The 23604-nt window shown below is 43.9% G+C and overlaps 1 protein-coding gene across 14 annotated transcripts in view; it reads right to left on the bottom strand.

Annotated features, from left to right (window-relative positions):
* rims2a (regulating synaptic membrane exocytosis 2a) overlaps window positions 1-23604 on the bottom strand; it is a 157004-nt gene that overhangs the window by 4953 nt on the left and 128447 nt on the right. For 11 of the 14 annotated variants that reach the window (XM_080307860.1, XM_080307862.1, XM_080307863.1 and 8 more), the window contains one exon: window positions 20647-20891. The exons of 1 other annotated variant lie outside the window; for it this stretch is intronic. In XM_080307860.1, the coding sequence (XP_080163986.1) occupies window positions 20647-20891 (245 nt within the window). The remainder of the gene's footprint in view (window positions 1-20646; window positions 20892-23604) is intronic. 2 more of the 14 variants (XM_080307861.1, XM_080307866.1) reach the window with 1 other exon arrangement.

Raw genomic sequence — 23604 nt, 5'->3', positions numbered from 1 at the left:
GCAGTCCTAATCCAGTTATAGGCCTTGCAGTCTTTACTCTCCTTCCTCTCTCCTTTGTTTGCCTTAGTAGAGGAGGAACTGAAGATAAAAAAAAATGGATCATTTTGTGCCTCACACAGACATAAAACAGGCATGATGCTCTTCAGCCTTGAAATCTCAGTTATTCAGCTGGCCTCCGCCTCCTCTTCCTGCTCTTCACATTTTTTACAATAAGAGAAGCAGCCACAAAGGTCGTCTCTGACGTCTGCAGCAGACCTCCGCTGTCATTCAGTGGCCAGCCAGACGTTATCAACGAACTTGAAAAACACATGATTTATTAATGGTAATTCTCTTCTGCTTTTGACACAAGTTACAAGGCACAGTCTTGGATTTATGCAGCTTTTGCACTATATCAAGCACTATGTGATCTTATTTGAGTGCTTTAAATACTGTTCCAATGCATTTCAAATAAACGCTGTATGTATCCGCTCTATAGACAAAAATATACAGAGGTGCATTAAAAGCAGTGGCAGATAAGATAAAGATTAGACTGTTATAAGTGTATGTCGGAGAGTAAGTTACTTTTATAAACTATCCAGCAACCGCGAAGCAGGAGAGGCGTCAAAACGAGACAAACTGGCTCATCTCCATAAGTTTGCTGCCCTCCAATTGCGACCCTGCCAATCAGGAAAAGACAGCGAGTCTAGGGAAGCTGCCAATGGTGGAAGTGTGAGTTTAAGTGAGTGTGAAATTGTAGCTAAAAAAAAAAAAGGAGGAGTGGTGAGTAGTGTGGCAGAAAATATGTTGCCAGATAAAGCTACAGAAGAATAGATCACGCGCACTGCAAATCTTCTTTTGTAAATACAACTGCAAATAGAACAAGAAGTGATTGTGAGGCTGAGCTATAAATACACACAGTAGGCGTTACGCTACCTTTTAGGAAATTTGAAGTGACAGTCAGAACAACGTTGTGGTTCTAAGCAAAAAGAAAAAGGAGCACTACTTCCAACTAAATACTAAAGAGGGATTCATTCCAAATACAGAGTCCTTTGTTTTCATCCACAGAATCAGAGTCACAGTCATGCGGGGCAAATTAGGTTTTTAGACCAGCGTGAGTGCCATTTGTAAGCAAACAGACCGGTTCCATTTTGACAACACCACCATTGGTGGCAGCAGCAACAACAGATGCAGAAAGAAGTGTGACTGGCCCACAACTAACTGATGATAAACTGACCACCCACAGATGAAATTGCACATTAAGCTTTATGTCATCATATAACCAGATCATGCACAGTATGGACAGCTCAAGCCTTATAACACATTACACTTACTGAAATAGACTAATTGAGCTAAACATCCTAATTGAGCTAATAACATTTCTGAACTTTCCAACGTCCCAGTTCTCTCCCATGCCAGTACCTCTGCAGCTTCCCTCTCATCCTAAATCTATCTCCCCTTGCTCACCGCCATCTTTTAGTTTAAGCCGCACTGTTTACCCCCCAGCAGGAAGCTTTGGCTGTGACATTTCCCCGCCTGTCATCTTACCTCCGTCCTCCTCATCAAAGGAGTTCATGCAGGGGAAATAGACAGCCAACGCTTCGAATGATGCTGACAGGCTCATCTTGCTCTGGGAACACTGGATACGCATCCCAGGAGCCGGAGGAGAGGTATCGTTCCCCTGCCTGCCCATGGTGACTGGTGGCTGTCCTCCTCAATGCGGTGAATTCGATGCTCAAGGCGTCAGCTTTGCCCTTTCTGGCTGATAAAAGCTTTAAAATGTATCTCCAATCTATACTATTCGATGGATTCCTAAGGCTAGCAGTAGAAGATGCTCTGCTGTAACAGGAGAGGGATCTGGCATCTAGTCTATCCCTAGATGCTCTGCTGACTGCATCCTAGGTAGAGCTTTGGAAAAACGCTGCTTCAGTAGTCAAGTCTTGTGCTGTCTGGGTCTGACGTTCCTGCTGCACCTCTTTCTTCAGGGGGGGAGGGGAGAGCGCTGCATTGCGCTCCGCCAATCAGTGGGCCGGGCTGCTCAGACGCACCTCGGCAGGCTCTGCGGGTGAACAAGCTCTACCCAGAGATACTGATCCCCCCCTCCTCCCTAACCCACTCCGTTTCTCAGCAGTATTTTTTTTTCATACCCTTACTTTTGTCATTTGCTTTTTCATTTTTCTCTCTGCGCTTGTTCTTTTGTTCCCTTTGTTCCGTTCATCACTACTATTTTCCTTTTTTCCCATCCTCTACCTCCCACCCCTCCCTCTCCCCCCATTTTGTGCACACAGGCCAGTGAAAATAAGCTGCCATTAGGCCTGCCAACAGTCCTGCTACTTGATGAGAACGCACGAGCCACATGGCGATCACTCAAAGTTCACGTGCCAAACTCTGCTCCTTCACTTTACTCTTTTCCACGGTCGTGATTTCACAGCTGTGTTGCGTTAGGAGGAGTTCTGTTTCTCACAGACAAGAAAGTCAACGAAAGGGAAAAACAACGTTAAAAGCTCGACCTGAAACCCCTCTCGTCTGTCGTCCCTTTGTGGCACAGCCACGTTACAAGAAAGTATGGCTCTCGTCATCCATCACAAACTTTTAAACAGCCACAAAGACTCTTTGTTTGAATTAGAGCCTCACATTTCTAAATATTAACTTTTCTTTTTCTTCATTCCATTTCTGCCATTTGTGGACAGCTGGGGTCAGCTTATTTTAAACAGTTGAGAGCCAAGAGACTCAACAGCGTTGCTCGCTGAAAGGACTTCTTCACCGGTGGTCCTTCAAGTGGCTCATGAATGTACCACCGGCATCGGCTGTGAGTGATACCTCAAAGCAAATGCATGACTTTCAGCCGAACTCCAGCTTCTCTGGTAGCTGTCACCACCGCATTAGGTTCAAGCATAAATCCTGAGAAACTGTGCTGCCCCGACATGCTGCCAGCAGTCCTGCTTTTTTGTTCTCAATATGAATGTGGCAGAATAGGCGCAGGACAAGACAATTATGGCACTTTCTTTGCACCACGGTAAATATAGGAAGCTCCCTGTGGTGTTACTGCAGAGGCAAAAGTTCCTCTCTCTGAGACACTGCAACCTACTTCCACGAAGGAGCCACTTAATGTCCATTTGCGGGTTTCATCTAGGTCACCACTGACAAAACAACTCTTCACGTTTACCGCCACAGGGGGAATCGGAGAAGAGCACACAGTTATAATACAAACACTTGATTTAATATGAACCACAAACTCATTTAAGGATCAGGTAGGCGCTTCTCTGAATTCAAACCGTGAGAATGTTTAAACTTTTATCAGAAAACTTCTGATCTTTGCCCTCATGATGATGATGTAGCTCTGTGTTTCTGATCGTTGATCCAGGCTCAGAGGTTATCTTCTCCGTGTGATGAATTCAACTTTCTTTGGTGGTTATTTTGCTGCTTCTGTAGCACTAAGAGAAGGCTGACATTTTTTTATTAAAGTGATTTTAAAGCTATGAATTGGATGATGCTGAATGATTTTGGTCATCTCCTGCTAAGTTCTAGATCAGGGGGTGTCAAACATAAGGACCAGGGGCCTTAATCAGCCCAGCAGAGACTCTAAGCCAGCCCACTCAATGGCTTTAGAAAATATGGTGGACGAAAGTTTTGGACTTTTTCCTTCTGATATAGACATGCCACACCAAAGTAATTCAATTACTGAATTACTTTCCTGTTTTTTCACAATCTGCTATAGAAAAATCTTATTTTCTACCTATTCCTTACACTTTTAGCCCAAAGAGTCATGCTGACAGATTTCTTTCATTTACTACAACACCATTAAACGTATAACACAAAGGGGAATTTTACTGGTCAGGTTGACTTAAATTCAAACTTGGCTTTATGTGGCTCACTATGTAAAATGAGTTTGATATCCCTGCTTTAGATAAACTCAAAGCCAGCAGGTCAAAAACCTAATTAGTCTAATGACTGAGTTTATGAACAGATATGAGTTCAAGTTGTTTAAATAAGTGGAGATATTGCTGGCATGTGACTAGAAATTTGTATGATATGAATTTAATCTTTTTAATTTTTATCTTTTTAAGAAACCTGGAACTATGTTTTCCAAGCAGTTTAATTTAACTGAGGCCTCAGACGCACATGGCAACCTTCAATCACTGGGGAAAATCGTACCAATAGGTTGGCAAGTGGTTGCTTGAGGTTGTTGACTGTCTCTGGCTGAAGTCAGTCAGAAAGAGGATGCTTTACCCCCCCCAGGATTGCTTTTGGTTGCTAGCAGATTGCCAGAGTTGGCTGTAATTTCTCTGGAAGACACAGACTTCAAAGACTCACTAGCTAACAACGGAGCTGCTCGGAAAAAGTGCAACACAAGCTAGAAATGGAGAATATTTGCCCATAAAGTAAAAGTTATGCCTTACCACTGAACCCAACACATTTCAAGAGATGAGACTTTTACTTTGAAGATAAACAATCTCAGTTTCACCACTGCTTAAAAAGTAGTTGGGAAGTAGTTTACAAGTTGGAAACCAGTTTCAAACAGATCAGGGAATACGTGTATTCCCCCCCTAAGTCACCACTCTTTAGGACAGGGTGACTGGAGTTTCACAATCAATTTCACAGTAATGGCCAGCAACCTGTAGCAACCTCTGGCAACTTTTTATTCCTTAGCAACTGGTGATTACTGTGGCGGGGCGTGGTTTGCGATGCTGCTACAGGTGCAATGGACGCACCTGCGCAGCATCTGCAATCACTCCACGCCAGCTTAAAAGTCGGGACTCTGAATTAAGGTTGTTGTTATGTTGAGCTGGCAGCGGGAGAGCTGCAGCTCTGTGTGTCCAACAACCGATGAAATAAACATGATTAAAATGCCACTGGGTCTGCCGTGTATGTTTACAATTACCAACCAGTCTCGATCCTTGTGCAATTGGGGCCTAAACTCCATATCTACCTTAGGTGGTTCAACTCCCTCCAATGTAAAGTAACTGGTCAGTTGTACTAATTTAAAGTAGATTCCTTAACAAAGACTGTAAGGATACCTGTGTGTCTGAATTCAGCTTTGCTTTGTCCATGTAGAGCCACACAGAGATGTTAGCAAACTTTTGGCCAAGGACTTAAATACAAAAAACTGCAGTAAAATGTTTTAGCATTAACAATGAAATATGGTCAGTGTATTTCACTCGTATGACCTGCTTAATTATATTAGCTGGACCAAAAACAGGGGAAGCAATTTGTAAAGCGGCGTATGCACCAAAACCCTGCTAGAGGAATATTTCTAAGGAAAGCACATTAGGACTGCTAATAGCTGAATGCTAATCACGGTTTCCTCTACAGTAGCAATTCGTCACTCTATTCAGTGATTTTTACTAACAGTAGCAAACAGAAGTAGACAGAACCTATAACGGGCCTGCTGTTTTATTGGCAGTAAAACATAATTGTGTCTTGATGCCAGAGTGTAAATGTAAGAGAGTGTAAGTGCAAATATTAATGGATTGACTAAAAAAAATAAGGCATTCATGATTACTCCCTTAATTCAGTCACATGTTTTGGAGTGTGAGGTTCTCTGTAGATTCCTTTACAGTATCACCGTTAAGTATAGTGCTAAACTCGTCACTTGGCTTCTCTGGTATGTTTCTGCTAGAGCAAAAAAAGGTCATTAGAATTGTACTTGTACTGTGAGGTAGACTGAAGCCAGACACAGACAATACGGAACTACCAGAGCTGCAAAAAGATATAGTAAGTGCCCTTACTCATTAACTGCTTAAGAGAAAGTGGTGATTCACGTCATGGCTTTGCCAAAACAATAACAGCAGACCACAATAATTCTTCTCTCCTCTGTAGCTGGCTCGTGCGCACGTGTCTCCAGCAATGCATTAGACACGTGTGGATAACTTCAAATTTTGTATCTTGGGCACAGTTTATTGTTATCTGTCCACCCACAACCAGTGACATAGGGAAGAAAGAGGCATTGCAACAATTTTCACTTCACCTGACACGCACAGCAACTGGAGACAAAAATATGCTTAATTACAGTCAACATTAATCTGCTTAATGCAGCACGTGGATGCGTGTTCACGGACTGTGAAAACAGAGTTTGCATCAAGTACGAAAAGAAACTTTGAAACTTTTATTTGCTGGGTAATACAGATCATGCTTAACAAAAAAAGGACTTCATTACAGATCAGAGCATTTTAAACACGCTCAGCAATGTGTTGGTAGTAAGAGTGTAGTTAGAATCTAGGTCGCGTCACTAGACCTTTAGCTGCTTTACCTCTTTATTAAAAACACGTGGCTGCAGTTACCAAGACCAGATTGCATGTTAGATAAATGACGTGCCGAAAGACTTCAGGAGCCAATATTGGCTGGCCTTTCTATTAAACGTTGACGTGATCGGGGTGCCAGTTAAACAAGACATCAGACCTTTAGCTCATGTGATTTAGAATTAAAGTATTTGACACTCCTTCCTCTAAAAGCATCTCCATCTTAGGTCATAAGCGTACTACTCTCTGATTTCACAACACTGTGACTAATGCTGGTTAACACTGAACATATCTTGCTTTGCTCTATACTATGATAAATCTGCCAGACAATGACCACACAACTGGAAATCACAAGCACCTCAGAAGGCAGGAATGTGAAGAATCTACAACATAGGACCGTAATATCCCAGAAGTCCTTGTGTACAATCTGCCTGAGAGGTGGCGGGACTAACAGGCCAAAGCCTTCAGAAGTCTTGATGTGATTGATGAGCTCAGACCAGGCCAAGCATCAGACAGCAACTCTGACCCTGCACACTGTAAACAGAGCTTAATGGAGGGCTCTAACACTTTCCCTCACATGCATGGACGTAGGCAAACAGACACCAATAAGCATGTGAATATGTACACAAGGATACAGTGCAAAGGTAGATAAACACGCTTGCTACAAAAACAGCTTTCCCTCCTGTGTCTCAGTCAAATATAATGAGGAATGTGAAGCTATGTGTGATGTCCAATCTCACCTCACATTATATTAAAGCTGCATCCAGAATATCTTTGGCTACTACACATAAAGACACAATCTTGACATGTACACAGTACAAAAAACCCCCCAAAACAAATCTTTAGCTTTCTTAAGGTTCCTCTTTTTTAAAAATAGCATGATGCTAACATTGTCTGGACACAGTTGTTATGTCTGCACGCAAAGAAACAATTTACTGAAATATGAATATGAAAAGGCCCAGTCAAACTTAAAACCTTAAATGGCTGAACACTTCATAAAAATGCATAACGCAATCAAAAGTGCTCAAAATAAAATAATGTTCCACCTCAAGTTGTTTACTACATATGAAAGGAGACTCCACTCACACATGTATACACAGCGTTTCCTGCTCTTCACTTTGCACCTTAGGTAGAAGTTGTCAGGCTAAAGGCAATATTTAAAACAGGCTCTGCAGGTGACGTTTGAACAGTTTGTCCCCTGGCTGCCTCCATCCACTCAGTGGTGCAAACACTGAAGCAACAACAGATGGAAAACTCATTAGAAAGAGAAAGAAGATCCAAATACGATCTGATAGAAACTGCTGACATCTCTTACGGTCACAACAAACTACTGTCATATGCAATATGTTCCTTAGATTGCAAAAATTGCAACAATTATATTACTACAGCTTATTTACCTCTCAGACTGAAAGAGGAAATAAGTTGCTTTAACCACTTTTATAAAACACAGAAGCATCCAGCCCAGACTCTATGACTACCCATACCACAGTATTTTTCCAGTACATGCCTCATCAGACTTCCTCTCTGACTGACAGCTACATTTAAAGAAAAAAAAAAAAACAATCAGGAGAGGAAGTACAGTATTTTTAGCAATGCCTAAAAATCTAAAAATGCATTGTGTAAGTTCTATTTTAGCTCTGCTCGGGCGGGAGCGAAGAATGTGCTGTGCTTGAACTGCGAGACGTGGCAGTACAAGTGTATTCTTAAACTGCGTCCAAGCTTCAAATTCAGGCAAGGGAGACATATGGCTGAGGAGTGTGAGTCACACCGCAGGTAAAAGCACCGTGCAGCTGATGGAGCAGGGAATGGGCAGAAGATGAGTCAACGGCTTTAAACCTGAGCTCACTGAGATGCTGCCTGAAGACAAATAATCTTTGACTCAAACATATAACATACCAGTAGGGATGGGTATCGTTTAGGATTTATCCGATACCAGTACCAAACCGGTACTTTTGACATGGTGTCGGTGCTTAAACGGTGCTCGAACCGGTGCTTAAAGAATGGAGAACACAAACTTTGTCCAAAAACCTCTCATGTTTAGCTGTTTTTTTGTAAAAAGATAACAATGTTAGCCTTTTCTGCAGCTATAGGGCATATATGGTATCACTCTTAGCTGGAAGCAGTGCTTAAACAATAGAAAAAACACAATCTTTGTCTAAAAACCTCTCGTGTTTAACTGTTTCCCACTTTTTCTTTGGTCATTTTAGCCTTTTTGGCCAGGGTGAAGGGAGCATCTGCCATCAAACAAGAAGACAGCCGTATGTAACTACGACGGTGTTTGCTAGTTCACCTTACATGCATTCATGTAATAACGTGGTTATTCTACTCAACGTAAATTACACACGAACAACATTAAGCTACTCACGCAGAGAAGAACGGCTGCTGCTGCATCATCATCCGTCATCATTTCTGCTACACTGGCAGGGCTAGGGGCCAGGACTCTCCTCTTCGGGTTTTTGGGGGATGTTGCTAACTCCGGGTCCGATAACAGGCACCACAACCGCAGTAGATGTGCACGGTGTGAGGTCTCGCAGCAAGCTATCAAATACGGTGCATTTCTCGGCTTTTAACAAAATGCTATAGGTTGCCAGGTGTTTCATCAGATTCGAGGTGTTACCTCCTTTGACAGTATCACAGTGTCACCTTAAAGCACTTGTTGCAGGCTGCTGAGTTTGCATCTTTTTGCTGTGAAGTACAGCCAGACTTTTGACCGCTTCGCCTTGGGCATTTTTAATCTGTAGCTCTGCTCTAAAAGAACGTACGTACCTGGGCCCGCCTACTATCCTCGGAAACGTAAAATGATTGGCTAGAATCCAAAGTGTATGACATCTCAGGAAAAAAAAGCACCGAAATAAAGCACTGAAATGTGTGCTCCTTTTCGGTCTGGTTACTACCGTTTATGTCAGAACCGGTGCCATACCGGTACCCATCCCTACATACCAGTCATGTGAATGGCTGAGTCCACCCAAACTTTTGACTGATACTGTTTATTTACAACACTCAGCATTTTTTTTAAAAGTTGTAAAAATCATGTGTACTTTCATCCTTCAAGGGTCACTGTGTGTTTTTAGTCTACTCAAAGCAGAAAATCACTGAACATGATAATGAAACTTCCCATATGGAAAAGAAATAGAAAAAACTTATAAAAGATTTGCTTAAGATTTGGCTTACTTCATATAGTGAATCATATAAGGCTTATATGATTTACTCATGAAAGTAGCCACTTTCTCATTACTTTCATATATTGTTTTAGTAAGTATCCAAAACATACGTTTCATTTATAGAATTTTTCAAGGGATCTTATATCTGTTTTCACTCTTGTATGCTTTTCATACAAGTTTCACACAAGACAGATACAAACCTTATAAGATTTATATATATCTTTTCCATATGGGTTAAAAGAAATTAAATTTAATTGAAAAGCTTTTATTGTGTAGATTCTTTATTGTTCAAGGTTAAAACATTTTGAAATAACTCGCTAATTTCCTGAAGCTTAATTGCTTAATAGTCTAGCACTGGCAGCTCTTCATATTTTCTTTAGATCACAACTGAATTATGCAACGCTTAAACAGCACAACAAGTGGCGGGAATGAGAATCAGCACTGGTCCATCTACGCCCCCACCCTCACCTATGGTCACAGGCTTTGAGTAGTGACCAAAAGAGGGAGAGCGAGAGATAAAAGTGGTGGAAATGAGCTTTCTCCAAAGGGTGGCCTTTGCCTTAGAGATAGGGTGAGGAGTTCAGCTATCCAGAAGGGGCTCAGAGTCAAGCCGCTACTCCTCGACATCGAAAGGACTGAGTTGAGATGGTTTGGGCAACTGACAAGGATGCCTACTGGGTGAGGTGTTCTGGACATGTCCCACTGGGGGAGAGACAATGGGGCACACCCAGGACACATTGGAGAGATTATATCTCTTGACTGGCCTGGGAATGCCTTTGCGTTCCGAGTGGACAAACTGGAGGAGGCTGCTGCCTCAGCGTCCCGGTCCCAGATAAGCAGAAGTAAATGGATGGATGGATGAATAAAGAGCACATTAAGAAAAAAAACCATCTTCAAAACAAGAACATCTGGGTCTGCTGGGAGAGACACCATGTCCTGCACACACTCAGTGTGAAAACAATCTGTTTAGTCCGCCACCTCGGAAATTCACATCGCAGCTTATGAATAAACAATATGACTGAGTGATCATTTACAGTCAGAACACCCAATCCCCCCACCACACACACACACACACACACACACACACACACACACACACACACACACACACACACACACACACACACACACACACACACACACACACACAAAGAGCATATACTTCTCTTAGCTGATATCTGTGCACTCTTAAACTGTTTTTCAGACATTAACTTTAGACAATCTCAGCAGTCAAGGGTCAGGATTATGTCCATAGTTGTTCTTTTGCATATGAAATAGTCCCCTTCACATGTGTTTGTGTTACCATTAATACTCTGTATTGGTTGAAGTAGCTGCCTGGAAGGAGTGTGCAGCAGGCAGGCCACAGGATGCCCAGTTGCTAGCAATGAATAAACCAGACAGGTATTAGCTGTTCACACATCAATAGCTGGCAGCTTGGGAACTGGCAGGTTAAAGACCAGCTTGTGTGTGATCCAGCTGTGCAGGAGGTTTGCCATGTTCCCTTCTGCTAGTTAGGTCTTAGAAAAGTTCAGGACTGTTGCGTAAGTGTGAAAACAACTTTAGCACATAAGTGGACGTCAGTTCCAGCACCAGGAAGTGTGACAGTGTAATATTATGGTAAATGGCCTGTATTTGTATAGCGCTTTTACTTAGTCCCTATGGACCCCAAAGTGCTTTACACTACATTCAGTCATCCACACATTCACACACTGGTGATGGCAAGCTACATTGTAGCCACAGCTGCCCTGGGATGCACTGACAGAGGCGTGGCTGCCAGACACTGGCACCACCGGGCCCTCTGACCACCACCAGTAGGCAACGGGTGAAATGTCTTGCCCAAGGACACAACAACCGAGACTGTTGGAGCCGGGGCTCGAACCGAACCGATTACAAGACGAACTGCCAACTCTTGAGCCACGATCTCATAATATAATGAGAAAACGCATTAGGGTTTCATCTTAATCAACTATACAACCATCACCCGTTTACACTACACACTGTAAAACGTGTATAACACACTGTAACAGACTTAAGACCCATCCAATTACGAAGCAAATCACTGGGTAGCTGACATTTAAGTCACTAGTGGCTGCTCTGTTTGTGTATTGTAGGTAAATGTCTTCTGTATTTCCATTCAGTCAGGTTGGTAAACAGCTGCATTAGAAGTCACTTCAAATGCCTCAGAGATAAGATCAATTTAATTCAATACCTGCTTGCTTTGCATCAGTTATAAGTTGCTAAGTTTCACTGACGTTTTATGATCTCCGATGGCCACGTCAATGCATGCCTTTTACTTTGTGTACGCTAGTTGGGGGATAATATAATTAAAGTGTGAGTTTAAGTATCATCCCAAGTGAGACAGAACACAAAGGGACTTCATTAAAGAATTCATAACAACAATTTTTTCAGGGTAATTTACACTGTAGGGACTTGGCAGCTGGGATTTATTTGTTATGGACATCATGTAATGAAGATATAAAACTGACATCTGGTGCATACAACAACCAGCCATGAGAAATCCGTACTGTCAACTGCAGAGGGTAAACCTTAACAACTTCCAGACCAACTTCAGTACTAACTGCAGAAGCACTATAATGGACACCCATGAACGCTGTGCCTGTAAATGTTGGTGGCGTAAAGCTTTAGGGCTACTCGGGTAAGCCTGACTGAATAAGCGCAGACTTCACAGATGGACGACCGTGTTCAGTCATTAGATGAAAACTGTCAATTACATAATGCTGCCTCTTGCTCAGTTAAAGCACTAGTAAACTGAATCTGCTGAACAACTTTTAACAACAGGATGTTTCATCATCATCCATTGCCATTTCTGAGTCATGTGTGGAAATGAGGGTTTTATTTTTATTGTCTGCTGCATGTCGATTACTGGACCTACTGCTGACCATCATGACTCATTCTTGCAGCTGATTCATGAAACAAATCTGAAACTTTCAAAACCCTCATCCTACCTAAAGTAGATCAGCAGTTATTTAGGTCAATGCAAAGATGACTTGTCTGAGTGCCTGGACTGATTAACAACCATGAAGCCGCTTTTGAATTGTTGAAATCGAGAATGATGGAGGACACGCAGGGGAAAAAGAACAGCTAGAAGAGATGGTAGAGGGAATAATGAAGGAGGTTAGAGAAAGATGGGTAGAAAACACAATAATGATAGAGATATAATAAGATCAAGAAGATCTGAAAGACTAGGTGAGGCAGAAAGAGGGTTGGGGCTGTACCTGTGCTGCTGTGTTCCATTCATGCATCACTCTGAGAGCAGTGTGTCTGCGCCGGCCCCCTAGGAGATTAATTAGCAGCCTCAGCTAGCAGAGGAGCTGCTGAGATAGGCACCCAGCTTAACACCGAAGATAAATTACCTTGGCTGAAAGCTCAAAGTTCAGCTATTTCACCACATACAAAAACAGACTGAGGATTTTGGAGGTCCAAAACTGCGTCAGTACCTGGTGTAATAGGAGGGAGAAAGGGGGGCAGCCATCGCTTTCTTTCTATACTGTATACATTCGGCTATAGGTTCACTCAAAGATTAGTACTCAAAGCAAAGTTTTGAATCTTTTACTGACCAGACTCAAGCCGCTGAATATTTCAACTCTTCATGGATGAAATATCTCCATATAAATCTTCATTAGTCAGTTACCCAGCTATGTGACTGCAGAATCAGGTGCACTATCAACATTAAATCTGAGGTCACCAAAATAATTCAGTTTCTAGGAGCAAAAATAGGACGGTTACATGACAAGATGTTTACAGATAACTTTTAGAGCATCAAAAGAAATGTCTTAGGGAGAAACATTATAAAATAACTATAAAAAAAAGAACAGACACTTCAATTTATCTCCAGATTTTTAAAAAGAGAAGGTCAAATCTGGTCAGGTTTCTTTCAGGGTCGTAAGAAAAAATAAATAAATTGCTGGAACACTCCAGGCTGCATTCAGGGGAACAGGAAACTAGATGTTACTGACAACGTATCATATAACATACTTAAATCCCTCCCACTGATTCCACATATTCCTTATTTCTATATCACTGCAGGCTACCTCGGCCACTGTTGCCTTTTTTGTTTGACTGATCATCATCTCAGCCTTAATACTTAGAGGCCGGTGGTGAGTCACAAAGATCGCTGTGCAACTGCATGTGAAACATAATGAGGACAGGTGGGGGTGGGGAGACACAAGAGAAATTTATTATCAGGTAAAACGCTACCAGCCATGCTACAAAAATGGTTTCAGGGGCTTAATGAGTATGAAGTGTTTTATAAACCCATTACCTCACATCAGCTAAAGTTGTAAACAACTGGAACAAAATTTGTTTTTTTATTTAAAGTGGATTCACAACACCATAAGGCTGAAAACAATATTTAAAATTAAAATATTAACAAACAGAAAAAGGAAGGAATGAAAAAGCATCCCACCTGCAGATCAGCAGCACAGATAGCAATTACACTGAAATTACAGGCTGCCCTCTTCAGAGGCGAGTTGGAAGGAAAGTTTATGAAGAAATACACATGTGGTGAAAGTATGTAGATGGATTTCCAATAAGCTTGCAACATTAGACTGTTTAACTATCTGCTTTTTTTTATCTGCATGGAAGCTGCTTTACTGAGGTGTTTAGGAAATAAACTGCATCTCTGTCAAGCTTAAAACATAATGCACATACACTCAACAAAAATATAAACGCAACACCTTTGTTACTGCTCCCATTCCCCATGGGATGGACGTAGAGACCTAAAATTCATTCCAGATACACAATATAACCATCCCTCCCAAACAGTGGTCACAAATCAGTCCAAATGTGTGGTAGTGGGCACATCTGCTATATTGAGATAATCCATCCCACCTCACAGGTGTGCCACAGCAGGATGCTGATCTGACATCATGAGTAGTGCACAGGTGTACCTCAGACTGCCCACAACAAAAGGCCACCCTGGAATGTGCAGTTTTGTCTCACAGCAAAATGCCACAGATGCCACAGCAATGAGGGAGCGTGCAATTGGCATGCTGACAGCAGGAATGTCAACCAGATCTGTCGCCCGTGCATTGAATGTTCATTTCTCAACCATAAGCCGTCTCCACAGGCGTTTCAGAGAATATGGCAGCACATCCAACCGGCCTCACAACCGCAGACCTCGTGTAACCACACCAGCCCAGGACCTCCACATCCAGCAGGTTCACCTCCAAGATCGTCTGAGACCAGCCACCCAGACAGCTGCTGGAACAATTGGTTTGCACAACCAAACAATTTCTGCACAAACTGTCAGAAACCGTCTCAGGGACGCTCAACTGCATGCCCGTCGTCCTCATCGGGGTCTTGACCTGACTCCAGCTCGTCGCCGTAACAGACTTGTGTGGGCAAATGCTCACATTCGATGGCGTCTGGCACGTTGGAGAGGTGTGCGCTTCACGGATGAATCATGGTTCACATTGTTCAGGGCAGATGGCAGCTGAGAATGTCCCAGTTCTTGCATGGCCAGCATACTCACCGGACATGTCACCCATTGAGCATGTTCGGGATGTGCTTGACCGGCGTATACGACAGCGTGTACCAGTTCCCACGAATATCCAACAACCTCGCACAGCCATTGAAGTGGAGTGGACCAACATTCCACAGGCCACAATTGACAATCTGATAGACTCCATGCGACGATGTGTTGCACTGCATGAGGCAAATGGTGGTCACACCAGATACTGACCGGTTCTGGGTCCCCAGACCCCCAATAGCGCAAAAAACTGCACATTCCAGGGTGGCCTTTTGTTGTGGGCAGTCTGAGGTACACCTGTGCACTACTCATGATGTCAGATCAGCATCCTGCTGTGGCACACCTGTGAGGTGGGATGGTGTGGCGTGGGTGTGGTCCTTGGCCAGCTGCAGAGGAGGCGTGACGCAGTGAGCTCCCGGGGCGGCGCAGGGGCGGGGTGAACAGGTGTGCTGGGATCTGACAGTGATTGTGTCTCTTTATGTGTTGGCAGTGACAGACGGAGACGGACGTGACAGCAGAGAAAGAGAGCGCGGAGTATATGTGTCCACTACAACCCCGAGCTTAATAAAAAGTTCTGCACTGTCAAAAGTCGCTCCGGCTGGTATTTCTTGGGTCCACCGTTACAGATGGATTATCTCAATATGGCAGATGTGCCCACTACCACACATTTGGACTGATTTGTGACCACTGTTTGGGAGGGATGGTTATATTGTGTATCTGGAATGAATTTTAGGTCTCTACGTCCATCCCATGGGGAATGGGAGCAGTAACAAAGGTGTTGCGTTTATATTTTTGTTGAGTGTAGAAGAAAGGATCCATCCATCCATCCATTTTCATCCGCTTTGTCCGGGGCCGGGTCGTGGGGGCAGCAGCCTAAGCAAAGAGGCCCAGACCTCCCTCTCCCCAGCCACCTCCTCCAGCTTATCCGGGGGAATACCAAGGCGTTCCCAGGCCAGCCGAGAGATATAATCTCTCCAGCGTGTCCTGGGTCTGCCCCGGGGCCTCCTCCCGGTGGGACATGCCTGGAACACCTCACCCAGGAGGCGCCCAGGGGGCATCCTTGTCAGATGCCCGAACCACCTCAGCTGGCTCCTTTCGATGTGGAGCAGCAGCTGCTCTACTCTGAGCCCCTCCCGGATGGCCGAACTTCTCACCCTATCTCTAAGGGAGAGGCCAGCCACCCTTCGGAGGAAGCTCATTTCTGCCGCTTGTATCCGCGATCTCGTTCTTTCGGTCACTACCCACAGCTCGTGGCCATAGGTGAGGGTAGGGACGTAGATCGACCGGTAAATTGAGAGCTTCGCTTTTACACTCAGCTCCCTCTTCACCACGACGGACCGGTGCAGCGTCCGCATTACTGCAGCTGCAGCCCCAATCCATCTGTCGATCTCCGGCTCCCTTCTCCCATCACTCGCGAACAAGACCCCGAGATACTTGAACTCCTCCACTTGGGGCAGGAACTCATCCCCGACCCGGAGTGGGCACTCCACCCTTTTCCGGCTGAGAACCATGGCCTCAGATTTGGAGGTGCTGATCCTCATTCCCGCTGCTTCACACTCGGCTGCGAACCGCTCCAGTGCGAGCTGGAGGCCCTCACCCGATGAAGCCAACAGAACCACATCATCTGCAAAAATCAGAGATGAGATTCTGAGGCCACCAAAGCGAAAGCCCTCCGCCACTTGGCTGCGCCTAGAAATCCTGTCCATAAAAATTATGAACAGAACCGGAGACAAAGGGCAGCCCTGGCGGAGCCCATCACCCACCGAGAACGAGTCCGACTTGTTGCCGGCAATGCGAACCAAGCTCTTGCAACGGTTGTATAGGGATCGAATGGCCCGTAGCAATGGGCCAGACACCCCATATTCCCGCAACACCTCCCACAGGACACCCCGAGGGACACGGTCGAATGCCTTCTCCAAGTCCACAAAACACATGTAGACTGGTTGGGCAAACTCCCATGCACCCTCAAGTATCCTGGAGAGGATAAAGAGCTGGTCCAGTGTTCCGCGACCAGGACGAAAACCGCATTGTTCCTCCTGTATCCGAGGTTCGACTAACGGACGAACTCTCCTTTCCAGCACCCTGGCATAGACTTTCCCAGGGAGGCTGAGGAGTGTGATCCCCCTGTAGTTGGAACACACCCTCCGGTCCCCTTTCTTGAAGATGGGGACCACCACCCTGGTCTGCCAGTCCACAGGTACTGCCCCTGATCTCCACGCAACATTGCAGAGGCGTGTCAACCAGGACAGCCCTACAACGTCCAGAGCCTTCAGGAACTCGGGGCGGACCTCATCAACACCAGGGGCTCTGCCACCAAGGAGTTGTTTAACTGCCTCAGTGACCTCGCCCCCGGAAATTGGCGGGTCATTCCCCTCATCCCCAGAATCTGCTTCCTCCTCGGAAGACGTGTCAGTGGGATTAAGGAGGTCCTCGAAGTATTCCTTCCACCGCCTGACAATTTTCTCAGTCGACGTCAGCAGCGCTCCGCCAGCACTATACACAGTGCAGGTAGAGCACCGCTTTCCCCTCCTGAGACGTCTGACGGTTTGCCAGAATCTCTTCGAGGCAGCCCGAAAGTCTTTTTCCATGGCCTCTCCGAACTCCTCCCACACCCGAGTTTTTGCTTCAGCCACTGCCCGAGCCGCATTCCGCTTGGCCTGTCGATACCTGTCGGCTGCCTCCGGAGTCCCACAGGCTAACCAAGCCCGATAGGACTCCTTCTTCAGCCTGGTGGCTCCCTTCACCTCTGGTGTCCACCATTTGGTTCGGGGATTACCACCACGGCAGGCACCAACCACCTTGCGGCCGCAGCTCAATGCAGCAGCTTCGGCAATGGAGACGCTGAACATGGTCCATTCGGACTCAATGTCCCCAGTCTCCCTCGGATAGAAGAAAGGATAAAAAAATAAATTAACATAATAAGTCAAGTTGATGAATGATTGAGTGGCAATGCCTTACATGATTGCATGTAAAAGCCTAATAGTGTTTTTTAAAAGTATTTCAAAATTTACATTTAAAGTTAATGTAAACTATCAAATAAACTCAACAATTCGCTGTTGCTTAGTAACAACATAGTATAACAAGAGCGAAAACCTCTGCCACTCTCCGGATAGTGTTTACTTGTAAGGGAATGATACTGTATTTTCTATATATTCATTTTTGTTAGCCTGTCCTGTCCAAGGTAGTTGGGATAGGCTCCAGCCCCCCGTGACCCTGACAAGGATAAGCCGTAGAGAAAGGATGGATATATTCATTTAGTCTTCTGCGTGTGGTAAAAAAAAAATCAGATAAGGGTACCGTGACAGATGTTTAGGTTGATTGCACAAACATTACGTAGGTTGAAATTTACTGATTTGTAAGTAACTGAACATGAATATCTTGAGCTTAATATTCAATATTATACTATAGTATATATAAAAACAGGCAGCTCGTTTTATTTCTCTCAACAATACGTTCTTTGATGATATAAAACATTTTTTAACCAATAGATCATTGAGTGGAGCTTGAAGACCTTGGTGGATGTGAGTCAAATTAGAATGACTTGTTAACGAGACCCCACTTTACACGTTTTATCAGAATTCATTCAAAACTTTTCGAGCTATCCTGCTTAACGACACACACAAATACTGCCAGAAACATAACTTCATTGCAGGAGGTAATTATTTCTTCTTAACATCTAATTAACTAGTGATTAAAAAGCATTTCTTGATGCATTACTGAACCTGAGCCTGAATTAGAATCAGCTTAACTGGCCAAGCATGCAAGGACTGTGACTGTTTTCAGAATGAACACAAAGAAAAAGAGAAATAAACTCATAAAATTGACTCCCATGTGTCCACTGTTTGCTTTGTACTGCTCACTCAGTTCCTGTTACAACCCCGAGAACTAAGAAAGTAAATTTCCATCACTTCAGGTAGCATATTTATGCAGCAGTTAGCAGTTGTTGGTCTAAGCATATTAAAGCACTCCTACTTCCTGTAAAGTGTACCATCTTGCACTGTGGACCGAGAGAATGACGACTGAGAGCCAGAGCTGCCAAATTTGTACACACTACTCATGGCGGTCACCTGGGAGCACATCCATTCCACCTGACTAACCAGTGTTTGTCAAAGCCAGAGTCGTGCTGCTTGGCTGATCTACCCATCCCCCATTGGCACTGCACACACAACCCCCCCCCCCCCCCCCCAAAAAAAAAAAAAACAAAAAGAAAAATCAGCCATGCTTTTGAATGCACCTTTGAAACGGGCAAAGAGCCTCCCAGCACAGCGCACAACAAAGTAGGACACAAGGAAACTTAGCAGTGTACGTGCTGGTGCAGAAACAAATACAGATACTGAAAGGGAGATGCATGCACACTCTTACTAACTCCCTCTGATGCACTTAAAAGCAATGAGTAAAATATTGATAGCCCGAGGAGGTCCGGGCTGCTCAGTATGTGCTCTGTACGCACTAGGAAAGAAAGTATGTTCATGTGTCTGCTAAAATGAGTATCTTCAAAATCTGTATCCATATAAAAGTCAGAATAAATGCCATTTGTTTCTACTGGTCTCAAAATTGAACTTCAGAGGGTTCATCTTATTCAGCAACAAAAACCTTCTTCATTGTCAAAAACATTAGCATCTCCTAGCTATTATACGATAAAAATCGTATAATAGCTGCAAAGACGGGCTAATTGTCATATTGATGTGATTAACAGTTAGTACCGTTATTAACCCGCAGAGATAAGGCAGCAGCCCATGTGCCAGTTAAATCACGAGCCAGGGAGGGGTGGGGGACAGCACAACGCCACGTGAGCGTACCATCTCTCCACTTTCTCGCTCGTCCCTCCTCATCATACACATGCATTCACCCCCCTGCTGTGGTATTGGAGAAAGCGCTAATGGACAGAAGTGATTACTGGCCACCTTAAGGTTGAATAGGCGAGATGAATAGATACGGTCACAGCCTCGCAGGGGGAGTGGACGAATTGCCTGACCTTTGCATGAAAAGACCAGACTCCAATCTGTCATCCACAAACTTCGCTGCACACCACCTGCTAGGCTGTTTTTTCACACTGTGTGGCACCAGGTAATGAGCAATTTTGAAAAGAAAGCAAGATGGAAAAAAAACCAAACCCAAAAAACAGAACACCTTGCAAAGTGTAGAATAGCGAAAGCCCCTTTTCCACAGCAGAAAAATACACATTACTACTTTCAGCTACAACACACCCTTTCTTGTTCATATCTCGCACGTGCACGTGGTCTCACATGTTCTCACGTGCACCCGGAAACAAATACAACTGCAGATGGCAATAGTAAAAAAAAAAAATCACAGTCAAAAGAGCATCAAACGAAAAAAATGTGACAAATATTGAAAATTGTGTTTTAGTTGTGTTTGGAAGGATCAAATCCAGTTTCCCAGAATGAAAACATGAAAACACAAATTTGCACATCATAAGCACAACAAATGAGCAGCTTTGGGCTCGGAAAGGACAACTCAAACTGAGTAAAATATCAAAGAAAAGAATAAAGGGAGGTAAGCAAAAAGGGGAGAGAGGAGTTGAATTCACTGTTACCTAGAGAAAATAGAAAACATTGTTAACAGTATTTTCTTCAGCTCAAAGCCCTTGCACTAAAAAAAAAAAAGAAATCTGAGGGGAAACTGGAAATAGAAGAATTAGTACTTGGTATCAAGAACAGAGCGAGACGAAGCAAAGTCAACACAGAGACAACGAGAGGCCACGGGACAGATGCAACACTGAACACTGGGAGCACGCTGGCTGTGTGACTGGATGCCCTACCTGTTTGGCTGAGTTGAGAGGTACTCCGGCTCTTGCGCGACATGCCAACCATGGCCTGCATTTTGGCACCAATGCTGGAGCGCCTCTTCTTGTCGTCAGTGCCTACCGTGCCAACCGCCGTGTCCGACTGACTGCCGTCCGTCTTCTCCAGGTTACACATGTCGCCACTGATGCTTGTGCTCTTGGTCATGTTCATCCCACCCGATGAGCCCATCTGCCTGTTTTTCATTTTGGATGCAAAGTCACTGTCAGCCACCACCATAGATGGGGGGGAGGGAAGGGGACAGGTGAAGACAGAGAAGAGAGGACAGGGCAGAGAAGGGGAGAGAGGAAGCCAGTGGAGGGGGATGTGAATGGAGAGATGATGGAGGAGGAAACAGAAGGAGAGGATGGAAGAGGAGAGGAGAGGGATAGTAGATGACAAGGTGTGGGGTGAAAAGGAGAAAAGGACAGAGTTCAGGTACAGGAGTTCATGACTTACAGTATAGATGAGGTTAACACTGATGTAGTGTATATTCTAAAGCCTTTTCATGCAGTGAAAGACCAACCATAGCCTACTCTCCAGCTCTGTAAATGGGTTTGTAAAAGTTTTGAAGCCGTTTGGGAAATCGGGAGTAACATAGAGTTAATACTCTGCATTTTATCTGTTAGGTTATTTCGTTTTTTGATTTAAGATGTCTAAAGACACTAATCAACTAAGACTCTGGTATTATTCTGAGTATTAATTTAATAATCAAAGTATTAATTTATTAAATGAAAAGTTCACGGACATCCACAAGTAGGTAAGAGTTGTGATCAAGCGCTCAAAGCTGCACACAGAAAAGTTGCCTGTCATCAGCATTATTCTCCAGCTCCTGCAGTTTGAAAGGAAATAGGCCAGTGTTCAAATGAGGGTCCTATTTTAGCCCTGCCAGTAAAATTATCTTTAAGAGACAAATTACATTCTGTATCATAGGCTCTGAATTCTTAATGGGATAAGTTACGTGTAGCACCCTCATTAATTTAAGTGTCTGACCTCCATCATGTAACTGTGTTGCAAAGACCACTCATAGAAAGATGTGCTGGGTAAAACGGGAAGGTTTAATACATTTTGACGGCTGATTCCATCAATTAATTCAATCGTACTCCAAATTTCACATATATCAGACACTCTGCTGTATTTGATAAACGCTGGAGTTTATGTCTGATATGGTTGCGACATCTCATTATCCTGCGTATGAACACAGTGGTGCTTTTAGTTTAGACAATCAGCCGTGCCTAAACATCAGCAGTCGACCAGGCCTTCGTCTGTCTCACGCACATTCTCATGCAGTTAGCTCATAAACAACATATGGAACCGTCATGAATGTGTGAGCACGTAGTAATGGCTGCTCATGTCACTCCTTGCTATGCTGGCGTGGATAGTATACACTGGCACATGCGTATCCTGTTTTGGCGGTCTGCACTTCATATTTTGTTTTTCAGCTGCTGTTGGTGAAATAAATCAGGTGTGCTGTTAAAGAGCACCTCGTACCCCAGCCAGCAGTAGCAAACCTTTTGTTTATACCAGTTCTAGCACCAGTGGCTTCTGTTAAGTATCAGCCTGTGCTTCAACACATAAATATTGAATGCTTATTGGGAGATTAGCGCCTTTGATCGGTTATTGCAGCCCAGAGGCTTTGAAGACGACTCCAAGCGCTCGGCCGGCACCACGGGCCCGTGTGCTACAAGTGACATTCTAAAATATGCTCTTTCACCATCATCGCAGTGAGGCTGCATTTCATCTGCTCCTCACACGGCGATCGCGCCGCTTCTTTCATTACATCAGCACAGCAGCGAGGTCAGGGGGGATCGTGGCCTCTAACAATGATTGCCAGCTGAGGTTAAAATGCATGAGCGCAGAGCTTTCAATTAGAAATTTATGTTCTGTAAAATATTTAGCGACACAAAATAGGAAATGAGATGAAATGTATTCTTCTGATGGAATAAATGTCTCGTCTAATTCCCTACTTGTCTAATAGAACACACAGTGCCTGTCACCACGTTTATATCAAAGGCAAACTTTAATCCTTCTCTAGGAGGATGGCCAATAATAATATTTAATCTAAAGTGATGAACACTGCCGGTACGTGGACACATTCTACCCATTATCGGAACAGATGAATTATACCCAAACCACTAAGGGTCTATGATGGTTTGTTCCCTAAAGGGTGAACTTGCAACTGGATTGAATAAACATTTGGCTCTAACTGAATTGACGGCGCTTTTATTTTTCGTTTGTTTGTTTTTTTGTCAAAATGCACAAACATCTGCTCTTAATGGACACACTGTTCTAAAGTAAATCATAGTCTCACGATTCTTCATACTCTCATAAACTGGTGTAAAAGGACACCTTACTTTGATTGTCCTCAATAAAAACAAGTGCATAAAATCTCTCGCACCTCCTCTCATTACAGTTTCGCCACTCTCTGAACAGGTCTTGGCACTCAATCCAGGGTTGCTGTGTAAATATGCCTACTTGGAAAACTGGGTCTCTCCAGGGATTTCTGATTTTCAACCTCAGCTCAAAGAACACAGAGCTCCTCATCATGCAGATTGCTCACCATGCATTTTCATCTAGGCCAACATGTTCCCAAAGCATAACCCAACCCCAAAATACCTTCGAAATCTTTGGTGTTGCAAAAATGTAGACAGGTTTTGCTACACAAAGCTGTCTTTAATAGGCCAATCTCCATACTGTATCATGTATTGATCATTTTTAGAAACCGATGGTAAACATTTAAATAAAGTCTTCTAAAAGGAAATGAGTCAATAGATATTAAGCAACTTTGGGGTGAAATATACATTTTATTTATTTAGTCTCACTAACAACAAGGAAGGAGCAGCTGTTATTAAAGGTGAATCATAAATGATGTATGGAAAAATGCAGGTACCGTGGCAACCGTGCCCCAAATCAGAGCATTAGCATGCGTTCATGCC

Source organism: Astatotilapia calliptera, chromosome 11, assembly GCF_964374335.1.
Source record: "Astatotilapia calliptera chromosome 11, fAstCal68.1, whole genome shotgun sequence".
Taxonomy (NCBI): Eukaryota; Metazoa; Chordata; class Actinopteri; order Cichliformes; family Cichlidae; genus Astatotilapia; species Astatotilapia calliptera.
Note: the sequence above shows the minus strand (reverse complement) of the source record. Positions and strands in the feature narration are given on the sequence as shown.